The sequence below is a fragment of the Aulonocara sp. 'chitande type north' Nkhata Bay genome, linkage group LG14, assembly GCF_057382095.1.
Source record: "Aulonocara sp. 'chitande type north' Nkhata Bay isolate Kocher_YH1m ecotype deep benthic linkage group LG14, A_spYH_male_GT1.1, whole genome shotgun sequence".
Taxonomy (NCBI): domain Eukaryota; kingdom Metazoa; phylum Chordata; class Actinopteri; order Cichliformes; family Cichlidae; genus Aulonocara; species Aulonocara sp. 'chitande type north' Nkhata Bay.
The window spans coordinates 789391-812278 of record NC_141357.1 but is presented as its reverse complement, the minus strand read 5'-3'; the positions used below and the strand labels follow the sequence as shown (position 1 = coordinate 812278).

General features: G+C 44.7%; 1 protein-coding gene across 1 annotated transcript in view; it reads left to right on the top strand.

Annotated features, from left to right (window-relative positions):
- a2m1 (alpha-2-macroglobulin 1) overlaps positions 1 to 22888 on the top strand; it is a 65221-nt gene that overhangs the window by 20446 nt on the left and 21887 nt on the right. The window contains exons 17-25 of the mRNA XM_086260499.1: positions 3609 to 3696; positions 9887 to 10028; positions 11114 to 11339; positions 12146 to 12272; positions 16213 to 16334; positions 17437 to 17488; positions 19185 to 19268; positions 19349 to 19525; positions 20193 to 20274. Coding sequence (XP_086116625.1) covers positions 3609 to 3696; positions 9887 to 10028; positions 11114 to 11339; positions 12146 to 12272; positions 16213 to 16334; positions 17437 to 17488; positions 19185 to 19268; positions 19349 to 19525; positions 20193 to 20274 — 1100 coding nt within the window. The remainder of the gene's footprint in view (positions 1 to 3608; positions 3697 to 9886; positions 10029 to 11113; positions 11340 to 12145; positions 12273 to 16212; positions 16335 to 17436; positions 17489 to 19184; positions 19269 to 19348; positions 19526 to 20192; positions 20275 to 22888) is intronic.

Below are 22888 nucleotides of genomic sequence, written 5' to 3'. Positions count from 1 at the left end.
CAGGCTCCGTGAGTCTCTGCTGTCTTTGAAGTGATGAGATATTTTCCTGGAGTACTGTCTCTTAGCCTCTCTGATGCCATGGGAAAGGTTGGCCCTAGCTGTCCTCAGGCTCGCCTCGTCTCCATCTCTGAAGGCAACATTCCGAGCTTTCAGCAGCCTGTAGACCTCTCCTGTCATCCATGGTTTTTGATTTGCCCGGACAGTTATGGTTTTCGTGACTGTTACATCCTCAATACACTTGTTGATGTAGGCAGTAACAGTCTCTGCATTTCTCTGTACGATGAAATTCTTTCTCTGCTGTCCACACATGGATGCCGGATAATATGTACAAATAGAACTAGAACAGATAAATACAAATAGTATGAATAAATAAATGGAGACAAAAAATTGAAGTATTAAATAGATTTGTGTGCAAAAGAACTATGAGCTTAATATGCTGGTTTGATATGTGAGATGTGCAAAAATGATTATTACTGTTAGAATAGGTCAGCGGTTCAGGAGTCTGATAGCAGTGGGGAAGAAGGAGTTGTTGAGTCGAGATGTTCTGGATTTCACACTTCTGAACCTCCGCCCTGAGGGCAGAAGTGTAACCGGTCCGTGTTGGAAGTGTGTGGGGTCTTTGAGGATGGAGGCAGCTCTCCTCTGGACTCTGTGATGGTAGATGCTCTGCAGAGAGGGCAGCGGGGTCCTGGTGATCTTTGCAGTTATTATCACTCTCTGCAGGCGTTTGCGGTCCATAGCAGTAGTGTTGCCGTGTCCAGGTGAGGTCCTCACTGATGTAGACGCCCAGGTATCTAAAGCTGCTCGCCCTCTCCACACCAATCGCTGCAGTATCGTCCGCAAACTTCAGTATGGTGTTATCCCTATTGGAGACGTACAGGGTGTAGAGGATGGGACTGAGGACACAACCCTGTGGAACGCCAGTGTTTGTAATAATGCTGGTCCTGTTGCTGATCCTGACCGACTCGGGCCGAGTGTTGCCAGCTTGTGAGTGAGTTTGTGTGGGATGACCGTATTGAAGGCGGAGCTGTAATCAACAAAAAGTACCCTGATGTATGAGTCTTTGTTTTCCAGATGGGAGAGGGAACAGTGAAGAGCGGCAGTGATGGGGTCTGACGTGGAGATCCAGAGTGTCTGGGATGTTACACCACTCCCTTAAAGCACTTTGTAATGATTGGAGTGAGTGCAACTGGTCTATGGGGAGGCGTTGGGTGAAGGTCTGTGAGGTCTGGAGAGGTCTCGAAGTGGGTGTAAAGTCCATTGAGGTCATTCCGTAGACCGCCTGCAGAGCTGATGGTGTTGATGGCGGCCCTCGCCACATCCGCCTGGGGTCAGCAGAAGAGTAGAAGCCATCCAGCTTCTCTCTGTACTGCCTCTTAGCCGCTGTAATGGCTTTCTTCAGTCCCTACTTCGCAGCTTTGTACTCCGTCTCATTCCCTGATCTAAATGCGAGAGACTGAGTACGCATGTGTCGTACCTGACTGTTGATCCAGGGCTTCTGTTTGGGGGGGACTTCCTGACGTGTGTGGTGGGCACAATATTGTCAACACAGGCGCTGACGCACCCAGTCACATATTCAGCATAGTCCTGTATGTTGACAGAGCAGTTCTCCTTGGTGGCTGCAGTTTGAAACACATCCCAGTCTGTTTGAGCAAACAGTCCTGTAGGATCCTCTCAGTCTCTGGGGTCAACAGTTTAACAGGTTTGATGACGGGGTTCTTTGTTTCAGCTTCTGCCTGTAAGCTGGGTACATGAACAAAGAGATGTGGTCAGACTGTCCAAAGTGGGGGCGTGGTGCAGCCCTATATGCACCACATATGTTACTGTAAACATGATCCAGGGTGTTCTTGTCAAGGGTAGGAATGGCCACGTGTTGGTGGTATTTTGGGAGTACAGTCCGTAAGTTGCACTTATTAAAGTCACCGGTGACGATAAAAACAGCATCTAAATGAGTTGTCTCTAATGCGCTGATGACGTCATGGAGTTGGCCGAGCGCTGCCGTGGAGTCAGCTTGCAGCTGGATGTAAACAGTGGCCAAAAACACAGCTGAGAGCTCCCGCTGCAGATAGTAAGGGTGACCTTTTAGGATTAAAAACTCCAGTGAACACATGGAATCCCCCCCTCAAGTCCGGTGGAAGGTTAAAGTCCGGACGATTGTGTGAGTTACCGATGTCCAGTAGTGCCTGTCTCGGATATGTTAACAGCAGGGCTGGACTGGGACAAAAAATCGGCCCGGGCATTTTGACTAGAGACCGCCCCACCAAAAATGTGATGTCATTCAGGGGAAAACCGCAAAGGATTCTGGGAACTTGTGGCAAGAGGTACTAGCGCATGCAGGCTTTCAATTGAACTCAGTTACACAGCGATAAAAAGAAACACAAAAAATGGCAAGAAGCTGTTGTATTATTAACTGCAATAGCCGGTGTTGTGCCAAAAAGTGATTGCTGGTATTTAAATTGCTATGAGTAACTTGTTGGGCTATAATATGTGAAACATATGTCAAATGCATCCCTCATGGATGACATAAAGTCATCTCTCCATCTCTCTCTGCTGCTCTTCTGTCTCCTCTGTCACAGACTTCTCCACTTTTGATGATAAATCTGCCTTTTTGAGATTTTGAGGAGTTTGAGAAACTAACCTTAAGCATAAAATAAGCGGGTCTCTCCTCCTCTTGCCTCCCCTTTCCCTTATCCACCTGCTAGCCTCCACCACTTGCTGATGTTGCTAAATCTGTGGAAGCTATGCCATAGCTACCGCCAAACAATTCAGTTATTTTTACACATTTGGCAGTGTCTGCCTGAAGGGCTCGTTTCTTTTTGGCCCTAATTTTTTCTGCACCTCCTTTCCTTTTTTTGTTCTCCATTTTCTTTAGTTCGTCTATAAGATTGCTAAACAAGGGGGAGGGTGCATCCGACCTGCTCGGCTGTAATTGGTCCAGCCCAGAGTCGATCATGACCAATTGGCCAATCCAACACCTTTCATTATTTACACACTTCCAAAAAAAAAAATTGATCGGCCCATAAAAACAAAAAATCGCCAGCGGCCCACCGGGCAAATGCCCGGTATGCCCGATGGCCAGTCCAGCTATGGTTAAGAGTGCACAGCACTTATCCAGTGCAAAAAGAACAAAAAACAAACAACAAGTTGGCATCTGAGAGTGGAGCAAGCAAACACGTCTGCCTGGAGGGGCGCCAGGATGTTTGCACCGGAAGTAATGTCATATCTATCTATATGTCTATCTAGATATTCATATGATCTATATCTAGATATCTTTTTTTTCTCTGCAGGTCTTTCACACTCTTCGAACCAAAGTTTGGTATCATTTAGCTGTACCGCATCCTTCTTTCCAACTGTACAGTTTTTGTTCTTTGGGGGTTTTTTTTTTTTGTCAATTTGCCACTCTTCTTCCTTCTTTACCTGTTTCGGTTTCTCTCCATCTATCTCCAAATCCTCTTTTGTGTCTTTGTCCTTGTATTTAAAAATAAATAAACAAATAGCATAGTTGTTATGCCAATGTTGTTTTATTTTGTTTACTACTTATGACAGCAAAAAACAAGAAACAATCTATGGTTTTACTATGACTTGTTTTTCTCTTTCTCCACTTCTAGGAAATTGGACTCAAAATTATGACGAACTCTGATGTGAAGAAACCTTACAACTGCGACGAACTGAGCTTCTATTTCAGTGTAGAAGATAGTAGGTCACTGCTATTCTCTGTTGACTCCAATGCCCATTGATACAACCTTAGGAAGAACTGTTGTTTTTACAACTTGTGTAACTGTAAGATTTATTTACACTTGCAAAAATAGTAAGTGAATCTCTTCTTTTCAAAGTCAAAGTCAAAGTCAACTTTATTGTCAATTCTGCCACATGTACAGGACATACAGAGAATAGAAACTTCGTTACTCTCAATCCCTAGATAAAATAGAAAATGAACATTTAAATGGAATCGCCACCATTTCTGGCTTGCTTTCTTTAATGGGTTCTGTTCTTTGTCCGAGTATGACAAATGCAGTCTGACTAATCAAACTCAATCAGTTATACTGTTCATGTCTTCAAAGCTCCTTACTTTACTAACATGGTCTATGGTCTGAGATCCCTAATATAGCAGTTTCCTAGATAGAATGAGATGGCTAGATATGAAGCTAGGAGTTACAGGCAGTACAGCCACAGCAGTTTTATGTCTGTATGTATGTTTTGTGGAATGCATCAGCAAAAAATTGGCAAACATGTTAGCAATACCAGTAACTTTAAACATTTGGCTTCCTTCATAAGCCATTGCTTATAAAGGAAGCAATGGCTTATAAAGGGGTGGCTGTAGCTCAGGTGGCAGAGCAGGTCAGCCACTAACCAGAAGGTCGGTGGTTCGATCCCAGGCTGCCTCCTGACTGCATGCCAGATATCCTTGGCCAAGATGCTAACCCCATGTTTGCCTACTGGTGGTGGTCAGAGGGCCCGGTGGCGCCAGTGTCCGGCAGCCTCGCCTCTGTCAGTGCGCCCCAGGGCAGCTGTGGCTACAATGTAGCTGCCATCACCAGTGTGTGAATGTGTGTGTGAATGGGTGGATGACTGAATGTAGTGTAAAGCGCTTTGGGGTCCTTAGGGACTAAGTAAAGCGCTATACAAATGCAGGCCATTTACCATTGCTACAAGGCTAACATTAGCATTTAAACTATTACTATTCCTGTCAGCTAAATAAGGAAAAAAAAAATAGACTAACTGACTAGTGTAAAACTAAAAAACACTCAGGTAATCAGTTAGATTTGAGAAATGTTTAATGGAAAATGTCAAAAAATAATAACAAAGGCATTTAAAAATCATTTATCAAATTCTTACCATAGATTAACAGATTTAATCTATGGTGCATCTCGACAACAATGTGTCATCTAAAGGCAGATGGCTACACAACATTTAGGACACAGTAATTTACCGGCGTGGGCATCAATTTAAATTGTAACAATCAGCTTAAATGATTAATAAGTCTGGTATCACCTAGTGACAGCAGTGAGAATTAGTTGGCTATTTGTGCACAGCCCTATTTTACACTCATAGTCACTCATATCACACCGGATGCGTAAAATCCATGAAAATATATCCTGAAAATTTTTTTCTGGACTCGGATATCCTTAATACAGCCGTTCAAACCCACCACATAATTTCACTGGATGAATTTGTGGTATTTATTTTTTTCAAACTGAATTATTTTTTTCTAAGTTTTCACATGCGAATAAACAGATCTGACCAATCAGACCACTGCATTTGGCAAAAAGTTACCTCAGACGTATAGCTACATGTTGCTCCGGCTCCCTCGCCTCGATTTCTCTGCCTCCACATATGTGGTCTCAACTCTGCCAAAAAAGGGTTCAAACTGACACTGATATCCTGAAAAATGTGCAAAAGTGGTTGTGATACAACTTAGACTCCTGTATCCAACCATGAAATTGTCCTTGTTGCTGTCTTCTCTTGAGAATTGGATGAACTCAGAATCCTGTTTACTTACTGTTTACTCTTTTCCCTCTCTAAGGGTGGGTAGCTTGTCTAGTTTCAGTAACGAGGTTATCAGTTATCCATCCATCAATTCATCTTCTTCCCCTTATACGGGGCTGGGTCAAGGGGATGGCAGCCTAAGCAGAGAAGCCTAGACCTCTCTCTCCCCCGCCTCCTTTCAGCTTGTCCCCTCGGCAAGCTGGAGGAGGCTGGTGTTCCCAGGCCAGCCAAGAAGTATAATCCGTCCGGCATGTCCTGGGTCTGCCTCCTTCTGATGGGACATGCCCGGAACACCTAGCCCAGGAGGTGCCCAGGAGGCATCCTTGTCAGATGCCCAAACCACCTCAACTGGCTTCTTTCAGTATGGAGGAGCAGCAGCTGTACTGTGAGCTCCTCCCAGATGGACAAACTCCTCACGGTATCCTTCTGCATCACTACACAGCATCATCTGTCAATCTCCCGCTCTCTTCTTCCATCAGTTGTGAACAAGACCCCGAGATACTTGAACTTCTCCACCTGGGGCAGGAACTTATCCCTGACCCAGAGTGGGCACTCCACCCTTTTCCGGGTGAGGACCATGACTTCAGATTTGGAGGTGCTGATTCTCATTCCCACCACTTCACATTTGGTTGCGAACTGTTCCAGTGCGAGCTGGAGGCCATCACCCGATGAAGCCAACAGAACCACATCATCTGCAAAAAGCAAAGATGAGATTCTGAGACCACCTAAGTGAAAGCCTTCCACCACTTGGCTACACTTAGAGATTCTGTCTATAAAATTTATGAACAGAATCTGTGACAAAGGGCAGCCCTGGTGGAGCCCATCACGCACCAGAAACAAGTCTGACTTATTGCTGGCTATGCGGACAAAGCTCCTGCAACGGTTGTATAAGGATTGAATGACCCGTAGCAATGGGCCAGACACCCCATAGTCCCGGAGCAGCTCCCACAGGACACTCCGAGGGACACGGTCGAATGCCTTTTCCAAGTCCACAAATTGCATGTAGACTGGTTGGGCAAACTCCCATTCAAGTATTGTCGAGTGGGTAAAGAGCTGGTCCAGTGTTCCACCACCAGGACGAAAACCGCATATTTCTTCCTGTGTCCGAGATTTGACTAACGAATGGACTCTCCTTTCCAGCACCCTGGCATAGACTTTCCCAGGGAGGCTGAGGAGTGTGATTCCCTTGTAGTTGGAACACATCCATCCTCCTTGAAGATGAGAACCACCATTGCCATTCCAGAGGTAGGCCCCTGATCTCCACGCAACATTATAGAGACATGTCGAACAAGACAGTCCTAAAACGTCCAGAGCCTTCAGGAACTCAAACCTCATCCACCCCAGGCGGCCTGCCACCAAAGAGCTGTTTAACGGCCTCAGTGAATTCTCCCCCAGAGATAGAAGAGTCATCCCACTCGTCCCCAGAGGTGGCCTCCGCTCCTGACTGAAAATGACTCAAGGGTTCCTCATAATGTTACTGGAGGCTAAGGTAAAGCCATCCAGAGAAAGTTAGATACCATATTTCTAAGATTTTTAGGGTCAAATACAATAAAGTTTTAGCTGAATTTAGAAGCAGAAAATTAGAGGTCATCCAGGTCTATATGTCTTTAAGACATTCCTGCAGTTTAACTGTGTTATCTGGCATCATGGACAGATAGAGCTGGGTGTCATCTCCATAGCAGTGTAACCCAGGAGATGCTACCCTTTTCCCTGGGGTGGAGACAGGCAGACCGTCCCCGAAGGCCCCGCATCCCAGACCCCAACCAGACGGCCAACTCCTCCTCCCAGCCCCCCGCCCCAATGGCTAACAGAGAATGGGGGTGTGTGAAGACCCCATACCTCCCTCCGCCCACTCATATGAGGTGTTGCTGCGTGCTGTTCTAAAGTGCATTTAAAACACGGGAGGGCATGGTGCTTCCTGCCAGAGAGCAATAGGTAACGGCACGGCCCCTCCTGAAAACCCTCAATGCCTACATGTATTTAAAATTGAGAGGTGCCCACCTCTGAATTTCTTCTTTCAAGAATTATTCAAGAATTTTCAAGAATTTTTGAGATAAAAAGCAAGGTTGGAGATCTGCGTATAATTAGCTAAGACAGCTGGCTTTTCAAGTAGTGGTTTATTTAATGGTTTAATTCAATTTTATTTAATTACAGCTTAAAGACCTGTAGTAGATAGCTAATTATTAGAGATAGAAACATTACATAACACAGAAGGCTTTATCTGGAGAAAAGGACTCTAAATAAATAACAATGGTACTGAAAGTAGCTGTACATAATGCCATATCTGTGAGATGATTACGAGTATTTTTTTCACTAATGGTTAAAATTTTATTTAAGAAATTCATGAAGTCATTACTAGTTAACGTTAAAGGGATGGTTGGCTCAACAGAGCTCTGACTGTTTGTCAGCCTGGCTACAGAGCTGAAGAGAAACCTGGGTATTTTCTTCAATCAGTGATGAATAGTAAGATGTTCTAGCTTTACGGAGGGCCTTCAGAGCCTTCAGGAACTCAGGGCAAAACCTTATCCACCCGAGGGGCCAGCCAAGGAGTTGTTTAACTGCCTTAGTGACCTCACCCCCAGAGATATAAGAGTCGCCCCTCTCGTCCCCCCACCCTGCTTCCTCCGCGGATGATGTGCCAGTGGGATTAGGGAGGTCCTTGAATTATTCCTTCCACATCCTGACATTGTTCTCAGTCGAAGTCAGCAGCGCTTCACCCTCACTATACACAGTGCAGGTAGAGCACCGCTTTCCCCTCCTAAGTCACCTGACAATTTGGCAGAATCTCAGTCTGAAAGGCAGTCTGAAAGTCTTTATCCATGGCCTCTCCAAACTCCACCCACACCCAAGTTTTTGCTTCAGCCAGTGTTGGTACTTACTGCTGATACTTATTACCTGCTTCTGAAGTCCCACGGGCTAACCAAGCCCGATAGGACTCCTCCTTCAGCCTGGTGGCTCCCTTCACCTCTGGTGTCCACCATTTGGTTCGGGGTTTCCATCACGACAGGCACCAACCACCTTGCGGCCGTGGCTCAGTGCAGCGGCTTTAGCAATGGAGATGCTGAACATAGTTATTTCGGACTCAATTTCCACAGTCTCCCTTGGAATGCTGTTGAAGCTCTGCTGGAAGTGTGAGTTGAAGATCTCGTGGACCAGGTGTTCCCAGCGCACCCTCACTATACGTCTAGGTGGCAACTCCAGACTGAGATGGAGTCCAGCCCCTCTCCAGGAGACTGGTTCCAGAGCACAAGCCGTGGTTGAGCTGAGGCCACCAGGGAGGTGACATTCTATGTCCCGATCACTAGTTTTAGAAGTCGGGGATCAGTCTGCTAGGGCCTGGCTGCTGCCTGACACACATTGCACCCAACCCCTACCTCGCCTCATGTAGGTGGTGGGCCTACAGGAGGATGGTCCCTTTTTCGGGCTGTGCCGTCCGGGCCTCATGGACTAAGCCTAGCCACCAGACCAGGACCAAGTTGACATTTACACAAAAGCCTCCTGACAACATGGCCCCTGGGATCCCTGGACACACAAACCCCTCCAAGGTAACAATTCATGGAGGGGAGGTTATCAGTTATTTTCTTTATAAATGAGGAAAGAAAATAACTTAGTTCAGGGACTTTATGCTGATGGTAAATATGGGTCACTTTCCAGATGCTTCCATTGTTTTCTTTCACATTCACCGCCATACCTGTCCTTCCACATTATTATCTTTATTTCCTTTTCCTCCCTATTAGCATTTCCTGTTCCTCTGCTGCGCTCAGGGCAGTTGGGATGCTACACTGACTTTACCATTTGGTGGTGATGGTATTAGAAAGTACAGCCTATCCCGGTATTGACTTCAGTTGGCATCTATATATTAAGCTGAAAGCCCATTTTGGAAAGTCTAGCTTAGCATAGCTTTAGTTGTTTTTTGAGAGAGTGTAAGATTTTTTTTTGTGTGTTTTTAAATCCAAGAATTTGTTAATTGTTAGAAAAGTACATTTTTAATTAGTGGAGAAATATTAGCTGAATGCATAAAACACTAAGTGTACCTTTTATCCCTTTTTCCAATTTCTTTGTAGTTTTTCCGAGCTGTTGTTATGTATTAAGTGCAGGAAGCTGAAATGAGCTCAGTGGTTTCCCCAGAAAGTTTATTCTGTACATCAGGATGCCGCATTTCCAGTAGATTTAACATTTCCATCATTATCCAAGTCACTCCTGGGATGCTAAAAAGTTTCTCCCACTAAAAATGCTGCGTCTAAATGTACAGACTCAACTTTCTGGGGTTTCCTTACCTGGATTTTCGAGCAAGCATTTGGAAGTAACACAATTATTATAACTTTTGGTTTATTTAAAAAAAAAATAAGGAAGGAAACAAAGCCTCCCCATTTTTCCCTCCCCATTTAAATGCTCTCAGGGCTGGACTCACCGATCCCCTTGGCCTTCAACATGATGCCTGAACCTATACTTACCACGCAGATGTCTAAAGTGGACAGCAAAAAGGAGACTATCAGAACGTTCTTCCCTGAGACCTGGATCTGGGACCTCGTTACTGTGGGGTAAGATTAACATATCTTATGAAAAGAATCACAGCACTGTATTTTTTTATGACACTGAAACTGTTTTTAGGTAATCAAATGTGAATAACATGGATGCTCATTGCAGTCCAAATAACAGAATTAGTTGTATTCGTTAGCAGATATTAATGACAAACGCTTATGTCAGTGATATTTACTGAACAGAGGCTGCTGCTTTCCCTTATGTTCCACATCTTAAAGTCAAAACACAGCTTATCGTGTATGAAATTCAAATGAATTTGAGTAGACACTTGAATTCATCAGTGTAAGTATATATAAATATAGACTCATCAGGCATAACATTGTGACCACTGACAGGTGGAGTGAATAACACTGATTATCTCTTCATCATGGCACCTGTTAGTGGGTGGGATATATTAAGGAGCAAGTGAGCATTTTGTGCGGTGTTCCCAGTCTGTGAGGTCGCTATCTATCAAAAGTGGTCCAAGGAAGGAGCAGTGGTGAACCAGCGACATGGTCACAGAGACCCATTGATGCACGTGGGGAATAAAGACCGGCCCTGTGTTCCATCATCAGAGCTGAACCACGGAGCAATGAAAGGTGGCCGGGTGTGAGAAATCACGTCTTACGTCACGTGGATGCCCAGGTCTCTTATCTGGGGAACATCTGGCACTAGGATGCACGATGGGTAGAAGGCAAGCCGGCAGGTTTCCACTGGGAAACCTTGGGCCCTACCATCCCTGTGAATGTTACTTTGACATGTAGCACCTACTTAAGCATTGTTGCAGACCATGTACACCCTTTGATGGAAACTGTAATCCCTGATGGCCTCTGTCAGAAGGATAGCCCCCCATGTGGGACGTGCTGGACAAGTCTGATCTGTGGAGGCCATGCCTCACAACTTGCAGGATTAAATGATCTGTTGCTGACTTGGTGCCAAATACCACAGCACACCTTCAGGGGTCTGGTGGAGTCCAGGCCTCGACACGTCAGGGCTGCTTCGTAGTAGGCAGGTGGTCACAATGCTCTGCTTGATCAGTGTATTTGGGGAAAAATGCCATAGTACCTGAACTTTAAATGTCACGTCTGGCTGTCTGTTCAAACAGAGATAGTGGGTTGGTGAGCATGGAGAAGACGACCCCTGACACCATCACTAAATGGGCAGCCGGAGCATTCTGCGTATCCTCTGTGGGCTTTGGTGTGGCTCCCAACACCGGACTTACTGTGTTCCAGCCGTTCTTTGTCAGTCTCACCTTGCCATACTCTGTCATCCGAGGAGAGGTGTTCACCCTCAAAGCCACCGTCTTCAATTATCTCTCAAAGTGCATTATGGTAAAAAAAACAACCACATCTGCTTCTTACAGATCCTTTGTACTTAAGGGCATCCACAAGTAAGACGACACCTGTCAGATTGTGGAAAACATTTGTGAAAATGCTTGGATATGTTTTTGTTTTCTTTTTGAAATTTCATTGTATTACTTTGCATCCGGGCACGGTGGTTAGCACTGTTGCCGCACAGCAAGAAGGTCCTGAGTTCAATTCCACCATCAGTGGAGTGTGCATGTTCTCCCCGTGTTTGCGTGGGTTCCCTCCGGGTACTCCGGCTTCCTCCCACCGTCCAAAGACATGCAGCTTGTGGGGATAGGTTAATTGGATAATCCAAATTGCCACTAGGTGTAAATGTGGGTGTGAATGTGAGTGTGAATGGTTGTCTGTCCCTGTGTGTTGGCCCTGCGACAGACTGGCGACCTGTCCAGGGTGTACCCCGCCTCTCGCCCTATGACAGCTGGGATAGGCTCCAGCGCCCCTGAAAAGGAGAAGCGGAAGTGAATGGATGGATGGATACTTTGCATCCGATGTAGCGTTTTCAGTGTAACAAAATCAACTTTTGGGGATTTACTTACCTGGATGATTGAGCATGCATCAAGACTTATTACTTTGTAGTTTTTGTTTTGTGTGACAAATGCGTCACTAACTCGTGCTGTGTGGATGAGTGGTTCTGAAGAAAGCTGCAACCCAAAATGATGGCTGGGAGAACAGACGATCTCACGAGCACATATTTAATCAGTCCTCAGTGTGATGCGTTACTACACCAGTTTGTTGCATTCGTGTGTTCTGTGTTTGGTTTCTGGCTGTAGGTTCAGGTAACACTGGCTGCCTCTGACCAGCACACCTTCAGAAACTGTGATGGCTGCATTTACAGCGTGTGTCTTTGTGGAGAGGAGAGCAGGACCTTCTCGTGGATTGTAACTCCGACTACCCTAGGTATTCCATTCTTCCCTTTTTCTTAAGTGCTTATTATCCAGTAGTGATGGGATTTCCGGCTCTTTTTAGAGATCCGGCTCTTTCGGCTCCGAACCGGCTCTTCAGGTTGTTTTGTTGCTTTAATTAAATTATTAATAACAATAATATAAAATTATGCACAAAAGGAATTACTAACGTAAAAAAAGTGGTTTTATTTATATATGTTTATATATAAATATATGCGGTGGCCCCTAGAGACAAAACACGTACAAACTCCAAAACACATTTCTAGCATGAACTGAACTTCAAAGCAGAGCTACTAGATCACTTAAATTACACAATTGAAAGCATGTGTGTATTGTTTGTGTATTTATACACAGGCACTCATTAATTTTCAAATAATTTAAAAAAAAAGTTCATTTACCTGTTACTACCACACACCAAATCCGGTCGTTGGTACTTGCTGGCTTGTGTAGCCACGAGGTAACAAAAGCTCAACACTGCGCCCTAGCATCCTGGAGCACTTCTGTTGTCTTTTGTACGTGATTTGAAGTTTGTATGTGCTTTGTCTCTGGGGGCCACCGTAAATATACTTTTATTTATTCACGCCACATAAAATGTAATAAATAAATCATATAATACAAAAACCAACTATTCACATTTTAACTTTTAACTATTTAAATTTTCAGCTTTTTCTTTTTAAACAAATTTAAAGTGAAACAACACAAAACACTGCAAACCACAACACAATTAAATATAAATTAAAATATGAAAACAAAAAGAAGATGCATATTCTCTGTCATATGGACCTGCATGAATAAACTTTCTGAATCCTTTATCATCTGCAACTGAAAATAGTTGTGGATGATTACTATACCTTTCTAATGTGATGTTGTTGTCCCTGCTCTCTCTCTCTCTCCCTCCTGCTCTGTTCCTGTGCTACTGAGTGTAACTACCGCCCCTCCACCCTCTGCTCAGCGTAAAGCACAAGGCTCGTGTGGACTGAAGCGGAAGAGCGAGAGAGAGAGAGAGAGAGAGAGAGAGAGAAAGAAAAAAAAAAAAAAAAAACCCCACGTGACGGCTCGCGTCGTTCACGTCAAAGAGCCGGCTCTAAGAGCCATTTCGTTAGCAAACGACCCATCACTATTATCCAGTTCAGGAGCCTCATAAACTTGTGATAGATAGCCGGTCCATAGCAGGACCTGTTTTGGTTTTTATGGTTGATAATCATGACTCAGTTCTGTTTGATTTGTAAATATATTTGTTTAGTTTCACACCAGATCTACCTTGAGCCATGTGTGGATTTTCAGTATGCCACCAATGTAAACAAATGAAAAATGGAAGAATTGCAAGCAGCAGATCTTCATGTTTCAACAGTTCCTAGAAATATTTCTTGTTGGTATCAAATGATCCTCTACATCTGAATTCCTTACAAAGGGATTCCTTACTGGGCCTTTATTTCTTTATTTTTCTTTTTTAATGTTTATTTATAAGATTTTAAGTTAAAAATTACATCAAATCACACAAGACAAAGAAACCAAATTCAACATCCAAGCACAGAGAAAAGAAACAAACATTAAACAACAACAAACCACCGGTTAGTCATTCCAGATCAAAAGTACAGCAGGAATGTTCCGATGCTGCAGATAGAGTCCGAAGACAATGAAGTTAGACAGGGCAACAGAGAGTTCACCCAGGCCAGACCATTCGTCCGGGCCCAAGAAGGAGTTGGGGTCCGGCAGACGTGTAGTTTCACATCAACACAAAGTGCAGTCGACTGGGTTAAAGATGATATTCAATCTCTCTCCCCAACCAATCACAGCAGATGGCCCCGCCCCTCCCTGAGCCTGGTTCTGCTGGAGGTTTCTTCCTGTTAAAAGGGAGTTTTTCCTTCCCACTGTCGCCAAAGTGCTTGTTCATAGGGGGTCATATGATTGTTGGGTTTTTCTCTGTATGTATTATTGTAGGGTCGACCTTACAATATAAAGCACCTTGTGGCGACTGTTGTTGTGATTTGGTGCTGTGTAAATAACATTGAATTGAATTAAATCCCCATTAATGTGACTGAGAAAAGAGCCCCAGCGTTCGACAGATGTAAAGTGAGTGTCAGCAGGATGATAATGAACCTGTTTAATATACAAACATGCAATCATCTCACAGCAGTCTGGGCCTTTATATGCAGAATATTGTAATATCTCACTAAACGGACCAGGAGCCATCTTTCATTATGTGGAGATTTGCAGGCATGGAGGTAAAAGAGGGAACTAACTGAAAAGATGCACAAATCCATCACCAAAGCAGGCCGTAATGAACTGGAATATACAGAGTGGTCTATTCATACAGTTCTGCAGATGAAACCAAAACAGAATGCAGTGATTTGCAAATCTCATAAATCCACAACAGCAGAACACAGTTTGAACATTTTAGGTGTTTTTAGTGCAAACGGACCATTTTACTAAAATCAATGGGAGCAGCATACTTGTGTGGCATCCTATTATTATTATTATTATTATTATTAAAGTTTAAAATTAGTTTTCGATTTTTTGGGGAAACGGGAATGCTGTGTCCTCTGGACTACAGAAGGCAGGGACCACCAGCTCCACACCCTGCAGCTCTGATGGTATGGAGGTGCACTGTCGGCCTCCACATCAGGAAAAGCACCAGTATAAAAGTTTTTAGAGCTGCATCCATATTTCAGAAGACGATGCTAAACCGTGTAGTGCAGCCTTTACAGCAGCGTGGCTTAACAGTAGAAGAGTCTGGACTGTTGGATGAACCAAAAAATCCAACTACAATCCTGTGCGGGAAAAGATTGGGAAAACATTCCTCTCCCACAAGTGCAGATGTTCCCAGATGTGTATGGACTGCTGTTAAAAGAAGCATGGATGCTACAGCGTGGTAAACATGACCCCGCCCATGGGGTGTGTTCTTACCACTAAATTCAAATTAACCTCATTTCGTTTCTTAAAACTGTAGTTTTTATTTTTCTGGTTTACTTTTATTCCCGTCTTTAACCATGTTCTGTTTTATAGGAGAAATTCAAATGGAAGGCGGTCGCTACGCGTCACATGCTGTGTGGCGTTTTCCCACCTTTAAAGGGAAAATGTAAACAACTTTGAGTGTCTTTGTCTTCGTTAAACCAGTTTTAGCTTAAACAGGACATGTCAGATTCAAACCAGAAAAAAGAAGTGAACAAAACTTTATTTTCTTTTATTGATTTTGGTCTAATCGGCTGTTTGAAGACTGTCACACGGTGTCAGCCGCTCACAGCTCCGCTCTCCCCAGCTCCTCGTTACCAGAGGCAATTCTCTAACTGTACAATGCAATTTTCTTGGCTTTTAAAATGAAATACTGATGTTGTTTCTTTCGTCCGACACAATCTCATGCTTTGAGTGAAAAATGAGACACAACGGGGTAATTAATCCGTATTGAGGGCACTGAGGGCTGTTGCATCTTCATTGCTGGAAGCGAAGACGGGCGGCTGTTGTTGGAGCTCTGCCTGTCCTGAAAGCAGAGGATTTATATCAGCCTCCATCAGCAGGGATGGAGATGAGGCTCTGATGAATGTCAAATTGCGCTCCTCTAACTCCCCCTTAGAGGAATGCTGACAATCACTTGTACTAACAAGTCAGGTAGTATCTCTGACGAAACAGTCAGAAACCTCTCCCTTAAGGGGCGATCTGTACTTGTCCTCCATGTGAAGGATTGTGGGCTGTGATGGAAGGAAGGTGGGGGTGGGAGACAAGCCGTGTGCTATAATAAGGCAACAAATGGGGATTAATGAGGGCGAATGCGATGGGAAACGGGGAGGAAGGAAAACACAGCGGGGATAATGAGTTGGCTTGAGAAGCAGATGGGAGGCGGTTTTGCCTCTGTACACAGAACACGACAGTACGGCGGGGGAAGGGAGCAATAATCGATACAGGCGTTCCACAGTGACGCCGTGTGTGTTTGCTCACAGGTAAGGTCAATCTGAAGGTCAGCGCTGAGGCCCTGAAGACCGAGGCGCTGTGTGGCAACGAGGTGGCCACAGTCCCCGACGTGGGTCGAACTGACACCGTGCTCCGCACCCTGCTGGTGGAGGTCAGTGACATGACAAACTTAAGGTGTTCACAGGTCCTAAGCTGATAGACGTTGTCAGTATTATTTTGATCAGTTACATTGTGGCGAGAATAATGTCAGAATTTTAAAATCTTTCGGTTTCGGCCACAGGGGCCCACAGATTTCCTGTATTTCCAGTTGTTTTTGACAGCGTGTTTTAGGAAAAGGTGCAGGTGGGTTGCAAAGCAGTTTGCAGAGGCCAGGCTAAAGCAGGTCAAATTTGTGATATTTGACAATTGGGTTTGTGGAAGGACGTCAGCTGAGCCATTATCTGATGTAGGCTGGCACTGAGATTAGAACTAATGATGCGCCGGCTGCTTTGATGGAGAGTGAACATCAGATATGGAAATCTGTCAAACCTGGCTCAGCCATTTTTTAAAAATATATGTACATGTGCAGTGTATGGATGAAAACAGGGGCCACACTTCTCTGTTTTGGTCCCATGGCCACAGCTATAACACTAAGCACCTAGCCACCCGGCCAGTCCGCCTTTGCAGATATCTGGGTCAGTCTAAAGACAGCACGGTGCTGTGACAGAACGCCCAACAAGTCTGTTTTTCTAGATGGTGGACAATGAGCCAATGTTGGCGCCTGTTAAGAAGTGCACACCAGGAGCTTCAAAGGTCTTTACTGTGGTGATGGGCATGGAGAGAGGGAACCTGTAGCATCGCACAGACCTTCACTTTCTTTCTGTTAGGGCAGCTGTTATCACTTCAGTTTCGGTCCACTTCTCCTTCCCGTCTGCATTTTCTGATGATCGGCTGTATCTGCAGTTTGCCGTAGTTCTATAGGAGCACTTAAGCATCTTTATTTTAGTTTGACTTCACTCTCAAAGTACATGACTGGTATGTTTATACTGGGTCTCGGTCAGCCTCTCGGTCGTCCTCTGACTGAAACAAACTGCTTTAGCAGCTTTCAGCTAATGGGAAAGTCAGTGGGATTGAGTTCAAATAATCCAGTTCACTCTAATGTCTGGAGCATGTCACCAAATCAAAGCTCACTGTTATTATGTTTAAGCTGTTTAGAAGTTTGTTTGGAGTGATGAAATCAGTCGGTCGTCTTCACTTCTGTCTCTCTTCCCAAGGCCGAAGGAACCCCACAGATGGTCAGTCACAACGTTCACCTCTGTCCCCCAGGTAAGGCCTCCTGACTCTGAGTGCTGAACTCTGAACTCCAACTCGGGCCTTTCATTCACACCTCATACATGCATCATAACACTTCCCTGCATCATGATGGTTATTCAGCGTGGCGAGGAAACCAAATTCGTTGTGTTTTCGTTAGAGATGGCACGATACCACTTTTTTATGTCCGATACCGATATCATACATTTGGATATCTGCCGATACACATATAAATCCAATATATAGTGTTTTTTAATCAATAAAAAAATGTTTTTAATATCTTGCTGCTTTTTGTAAAAGTTCATACTCAAGTTAAAAAACAAACAAACACTCAAGCTATTCTGTTACACCTGTATGCAAAAAATGCACTGCACCCAAAATATTTCATAGTTCAGCAAAACTGATGAATCTAATAAACTTAAACCTGCACCATCCTCCCTATTCTGGTATTTTAAAGAGTAAGCAACCTAACCAATAGGGCTCTAAAACTCCCAGCAAAAAAAAAAATAGGGAACCACCCCCCACCTCATGATGCTTAATCGACGTAATCAACTTTAATTTGATGCAGTGTGAAAAGAAAAATGCACAGAAATAAATTCTTTTTCAAGAATAATTAAATATATTCAACATCTTTCTTCAACAGAACTGCACAGATGGAAAAAGTACTATAGCTTACTAGGGTATATTAGACTTAATAGTTACTATATACAGTAATTGACTTCTATTCATTTTACATCAAATTAAAACTTTGGGTGTCAGATAATTATTTATTAAAAGCTCGACATTTTAAATGAGAATAAGAAAGAAAAGTATGTCTTTGTGCCCCCTTTTCCCTGTTCATGCCCTATCGGCCCCCCTGGCTAAACTTTGCTAGATCCGCCCCTGCACAGTTACAGCCGTCAGCTGTAGAAAAAGATCCTCGAGTAGAAAGTAATATTAAGCTTATCAAGGTTAAACATGCTGCTGTTGTTCAGCTGCTGGTTTCCTCTTTCTGGTGTGAAGTGGGCCAAAAAACAAACAAGAGAGCCGATCAGCTGATCATTGATCAGTTTCATGATTGAAGCAGCAACAGGAGAGAGAGAGAGAGAGAGGCAGTCGCTCCATATATCTGTTGTTAAGCTTAACGCTGGAACGCTTCACAAACATTCAGAGATGAACTTACACACTTGCTTGCCACAGCCGCTCTATCATGTGATGCATACTGCTCCGACGTGCTACGGTTATGAGGCGAGTTACGGCGTGTCGCAAGTTTTGTGAGGTGCTTTTTTGATATTTAATGGATCGGATTACATTTTTTTAAATTTTTTTATTTCTCTCCGATATCCGATCCAGTAATTTAGGTCACCGATACCGATACTTCACATCGGTCCATCTCTAGTTTTCGTTGTGTATTTTCTCCACTGGCAGCAGATCTTTAGCTAAAGTTGAAGTCGAGCAGCCGCTGTAAGATGCACTTTCCTCACTGTGATCAACTAAATGACCAACATGAGCCGTCTCGTGTAATCTGTAGTGCTGAGCTTGTCTCAAAATCAAAGCGCTGTGATGCCTTGTTGTGTTTCACATAAACAAACTGCTTGTAGCTTCATGTACATAACAGTGTTTTAACAGTAAAATCATTCTGTTTGATAAACTTTAGCCAAGAAAAGAGGTTGAGCTAATTCTTTCATTAAAGAAGCTTTTTCTTCCTTTTCTTTGTTGTTGTTGTTGCCAGATGGGGTCACGGAGAAGAATGTCTCTCTTCTTATGCCCGAGCTGTTTGTGGCTGGTTCTGCTAGAGCGACCTTTTCTGTGCTTGGTTAGTGATTCTGTTGTTTAGTGAACTTTAATTTGCCAGGTGAAACATCTCTGTAGCTTTTCCTCGGTTTGCTTGGGCAGGTGACCTGATGGGCAGGGCAGCGCAGAACTTGGACAAGCTCCTGGCCATGCCGTACGGTTGCGGGGAGCAGAACATGCTCCTGTTTGCTCCCAACATCTTCATCCTGAACTACCTGAAAAGCACTGGTCAGCTGACTCAGAATATTCTGGACAAGGCCACGCACTTCCTGGAGAGCGGTAAGCACTTGGAGCTTTCTTAGGACAAGGTTTAATGTGCGTGCTCCACCCCCACGCAGAATGATCACGATGATGGTGATCAAATTAAACCTTAAAAAATGCATCAGATGAGAACCGTAAAAATGGAAGAGTCGCTGCTATTATCTTAAAACTGTACTCCACTTTGACTTGGACTCAGCCACCGTGCTAATTCCTAAACTCTGCATATTGGCGCTGATAACGGTCATGTGTGGATTTTACCTCTGCAAAATTTGAATCAGCTGATCTTAAAGCTAGTTTTAACTGTTTATGGCAGCTGAGTAGAACGAGTGCAAAGTTAAGAGGGTGTGATCTTTAAAAACAGGGCACCAAGTCGAGCTCAGGGGCAATCCTTGCAAATCAGATCAGACCAGTCCACACAGCAAGCTGTTAAATAATAAGTCAACTTAAATGGCAATAACTGCAGATGTGTTGGTTGTGAAGCCTTGTAAGTATGCACATTTGACGGGGGGCTCCTGTAACATAGCCGGACTGTAGATATAAATTGCACTTGAAATAAACTTGGCACCAAAACTAGAGTTTTGTACGGTAAATAAATCCAAATGTACTTGATTCACATTTTCTGTGTTGTGAAAAAATAATCCTCTTTTTTTCCTTGTTATTGATTTCTTGTGTGTTGGTGCTGCAGGATATCAGAGGGAGCTCACGTACAAGCATGACGATGGTTCCTACAGTGCATTTGGGAAGGCAGACTCCTCTGGAAACACCTGGTCAGTAACGTGAATGAGAGCATGAAGATATAAGAAGTAGATGGTGATACAGCAGCTGACTCAACAACAGGCTGCTAATAGTTCATTGGGATGATGGCCTTTGAATTTCAGAGTTATTCTCCTACAGTGTCGGCTGGTGAGGGGAAAAGCTGACACAGCAGAGTATTTTACATGACAATATTGTATGTTTAGTCATGCAATATTGGTTTATGAAATGCATTAAAATACTACTGCAAGAGGGCTCATCTCACCAGATTGCATGTAATTGCCAACTTGACCTCATTCAAGTCTGACAGACGATATTTACCAAGTTCAACTTTGAGGACATAATTTACAGTGAGAAAAAAGACAATGTCACTGCAGTACTCAACATATGAAATCATGTAATGTAATGTAATATTGCATTGTGTTGAGGGCTGCAACTCTTATTTCGGTAGTCGATGATCTGCAAATTTTTCTTTGATTAGTCAACGATTATTTAAATAACTCTGATCTCTGCTGCCTTCAGCCAACAAGATTATGTATCGGAATTTCAGGAGCGGGACCACACCTCCAAACACGCTCCTTCCGGTTGTCATCCATATAGGTTCCCCCAGTTCTGCAAGCTGTTCATTCTCGTTTGCGTGCAAACAGGGTCCATTCCATCCGCTACATCCTCTTGTCTGCAGCACATCAGATGAACAACTACTCAAGCTCTGCGTTCATGGCTTTTCCTCCGGCAATCAAAGGAGTACACCGAACGTCACGGCGGCGCTTCCGAGAGACTGAATGCTGATGACCTTCTAGCAGTTTTCACTACGTCGATCCATCCAGTCATCTTATCTCCGCTAAATCCAGTTATGAAGTGACTTTGGATGCCAAACTCGCAGCTCCCCTCACGTCGCTCTGAAACAGGCCCACAGGACGGGCGAGTTAGCCGAAAAGCTGACGGACATCAGCGCCGAACCCAGAAGCCACGCCGTACCGTACCCATGCTTCCAAACAAATCGCAGCTCCAACAGCAAAAGCTACAGTGTACTTCACTGCAAGCGCCAGGTAGCAGGGACGACTCAGTTCTGTGCTCCTTCCTCCTAACACCATTTAATGCAAGCTGGAAATCTGTCGCTAGCTACGTGCTCTACTGTTTCTCCATCACCATGATGTTTTCTATCACTCCTTTCGCTAAATGCTCAAGCAAGTTGGCACTGGGATGCCCGGTTCTTCCCTATCCACCATTCGCTGATGATTCAAGATGGCGCCGAGTATGGCAGCCTTGTCGCGAGCTCCCCCAAGCAACAGCTTTTTTTCTGTGTTTAATTTTACTTTTCCTTTATTTTTTCACGAGCAGCACTTGTCTCCTTGTGTACAACCGACAAACCTTACTGGACATAAAAGACGGTCTTTCTTATAACTTTCCGGAGTTCAAGTTTTGCAACACGGACGCTCCGTTTGCAGACCCCCCATTCATCTCACCTGAGACGCCTTTGTTCTCTGGCCCTGGAGGCCGCAAACGCCGACGCAGAGGGAGAAGATCTGGCGTTCTGGTTCGACTGAGACGGCGCACTTACAGACCACCGTTACCCAGTTTATTACTGGCTAATGTGCAGTCTCTGGAGAACAAGCTGTGCGAGCTTCGGGCACGGATCTCATTCCAGCGAGAGATGCGGGACTGCTGCGTGATCTGCCTCACAGAAACCTGGCTATCGGACAAGGTACCGGACTCCGCAATACAACTACTGGGGTTCTCCGTGCACCGCGCGGACAGGTCACAGGATCTTACTGGGAAAAGCAGAGGCGGTGGTGTGTGTTTCATGATCAACAACAGCTGGTGTGATTATGCGAACGTGCACCCGGTCAAATCCTTCTGCTCACCGGACCTGGAGTACCTGATGATTAAGTGCCAGCCATTCTGGCTACCGAGGGAATTTACAGCAGTGATTATTACGGCTGTTTACATTCCCCCACAAGCCGACACTGGGAAATGCGTGGGACACTTATCAGGAAATGCGTGGAAGATGTCGTCCCATCCAGAACAGTTAAATCCTTCCCAAATCAAAAACCCTGGACTAACGGAGATGTTCGCGCGGCACTGGCGGCACGGAGCACCGCCTTTGCCTCCGCGAACACATCGTACTACAAACACGCACATTACCAACTCCGGAAGACGATCAAAGCAGCCAAACGTGAGTACAGGGACAGGGTGGAGCAACAGTTTGACAACCCTCGGAGTATGTGGCAGGGACTAAACACGATCACAGACTTTAGAGGGAAAACCAGCACACCGCAGACCACGGCCTCTCTGTGTGAGGATCTAAACGTATTCTACGCTAGATTCGACACAGCGAACACCATGAGACCGGACAGTGTGCGCACCGCGGATGACGTCAGTGCGCACACTGTGTCTGAGGAAGATGTGCGGAAGTGCTTCAGGAAGGTGAACGCACGCAAAGCTACTGGTCCGGACGGGATTCCCGGCCGCGTCCTCAGGTCATGCGCGGCTCAGCTGGCTGGAGTGTTCACGCACATCTTCAACCTTTCCCTCTCTCTGTCTGTAGTCCCAGCCTGCTTCAAAATGGCCACCATCGTCCCTGTACCCAAATCCTCCACCATCTCCTCATTGAACGACTGGCGACCT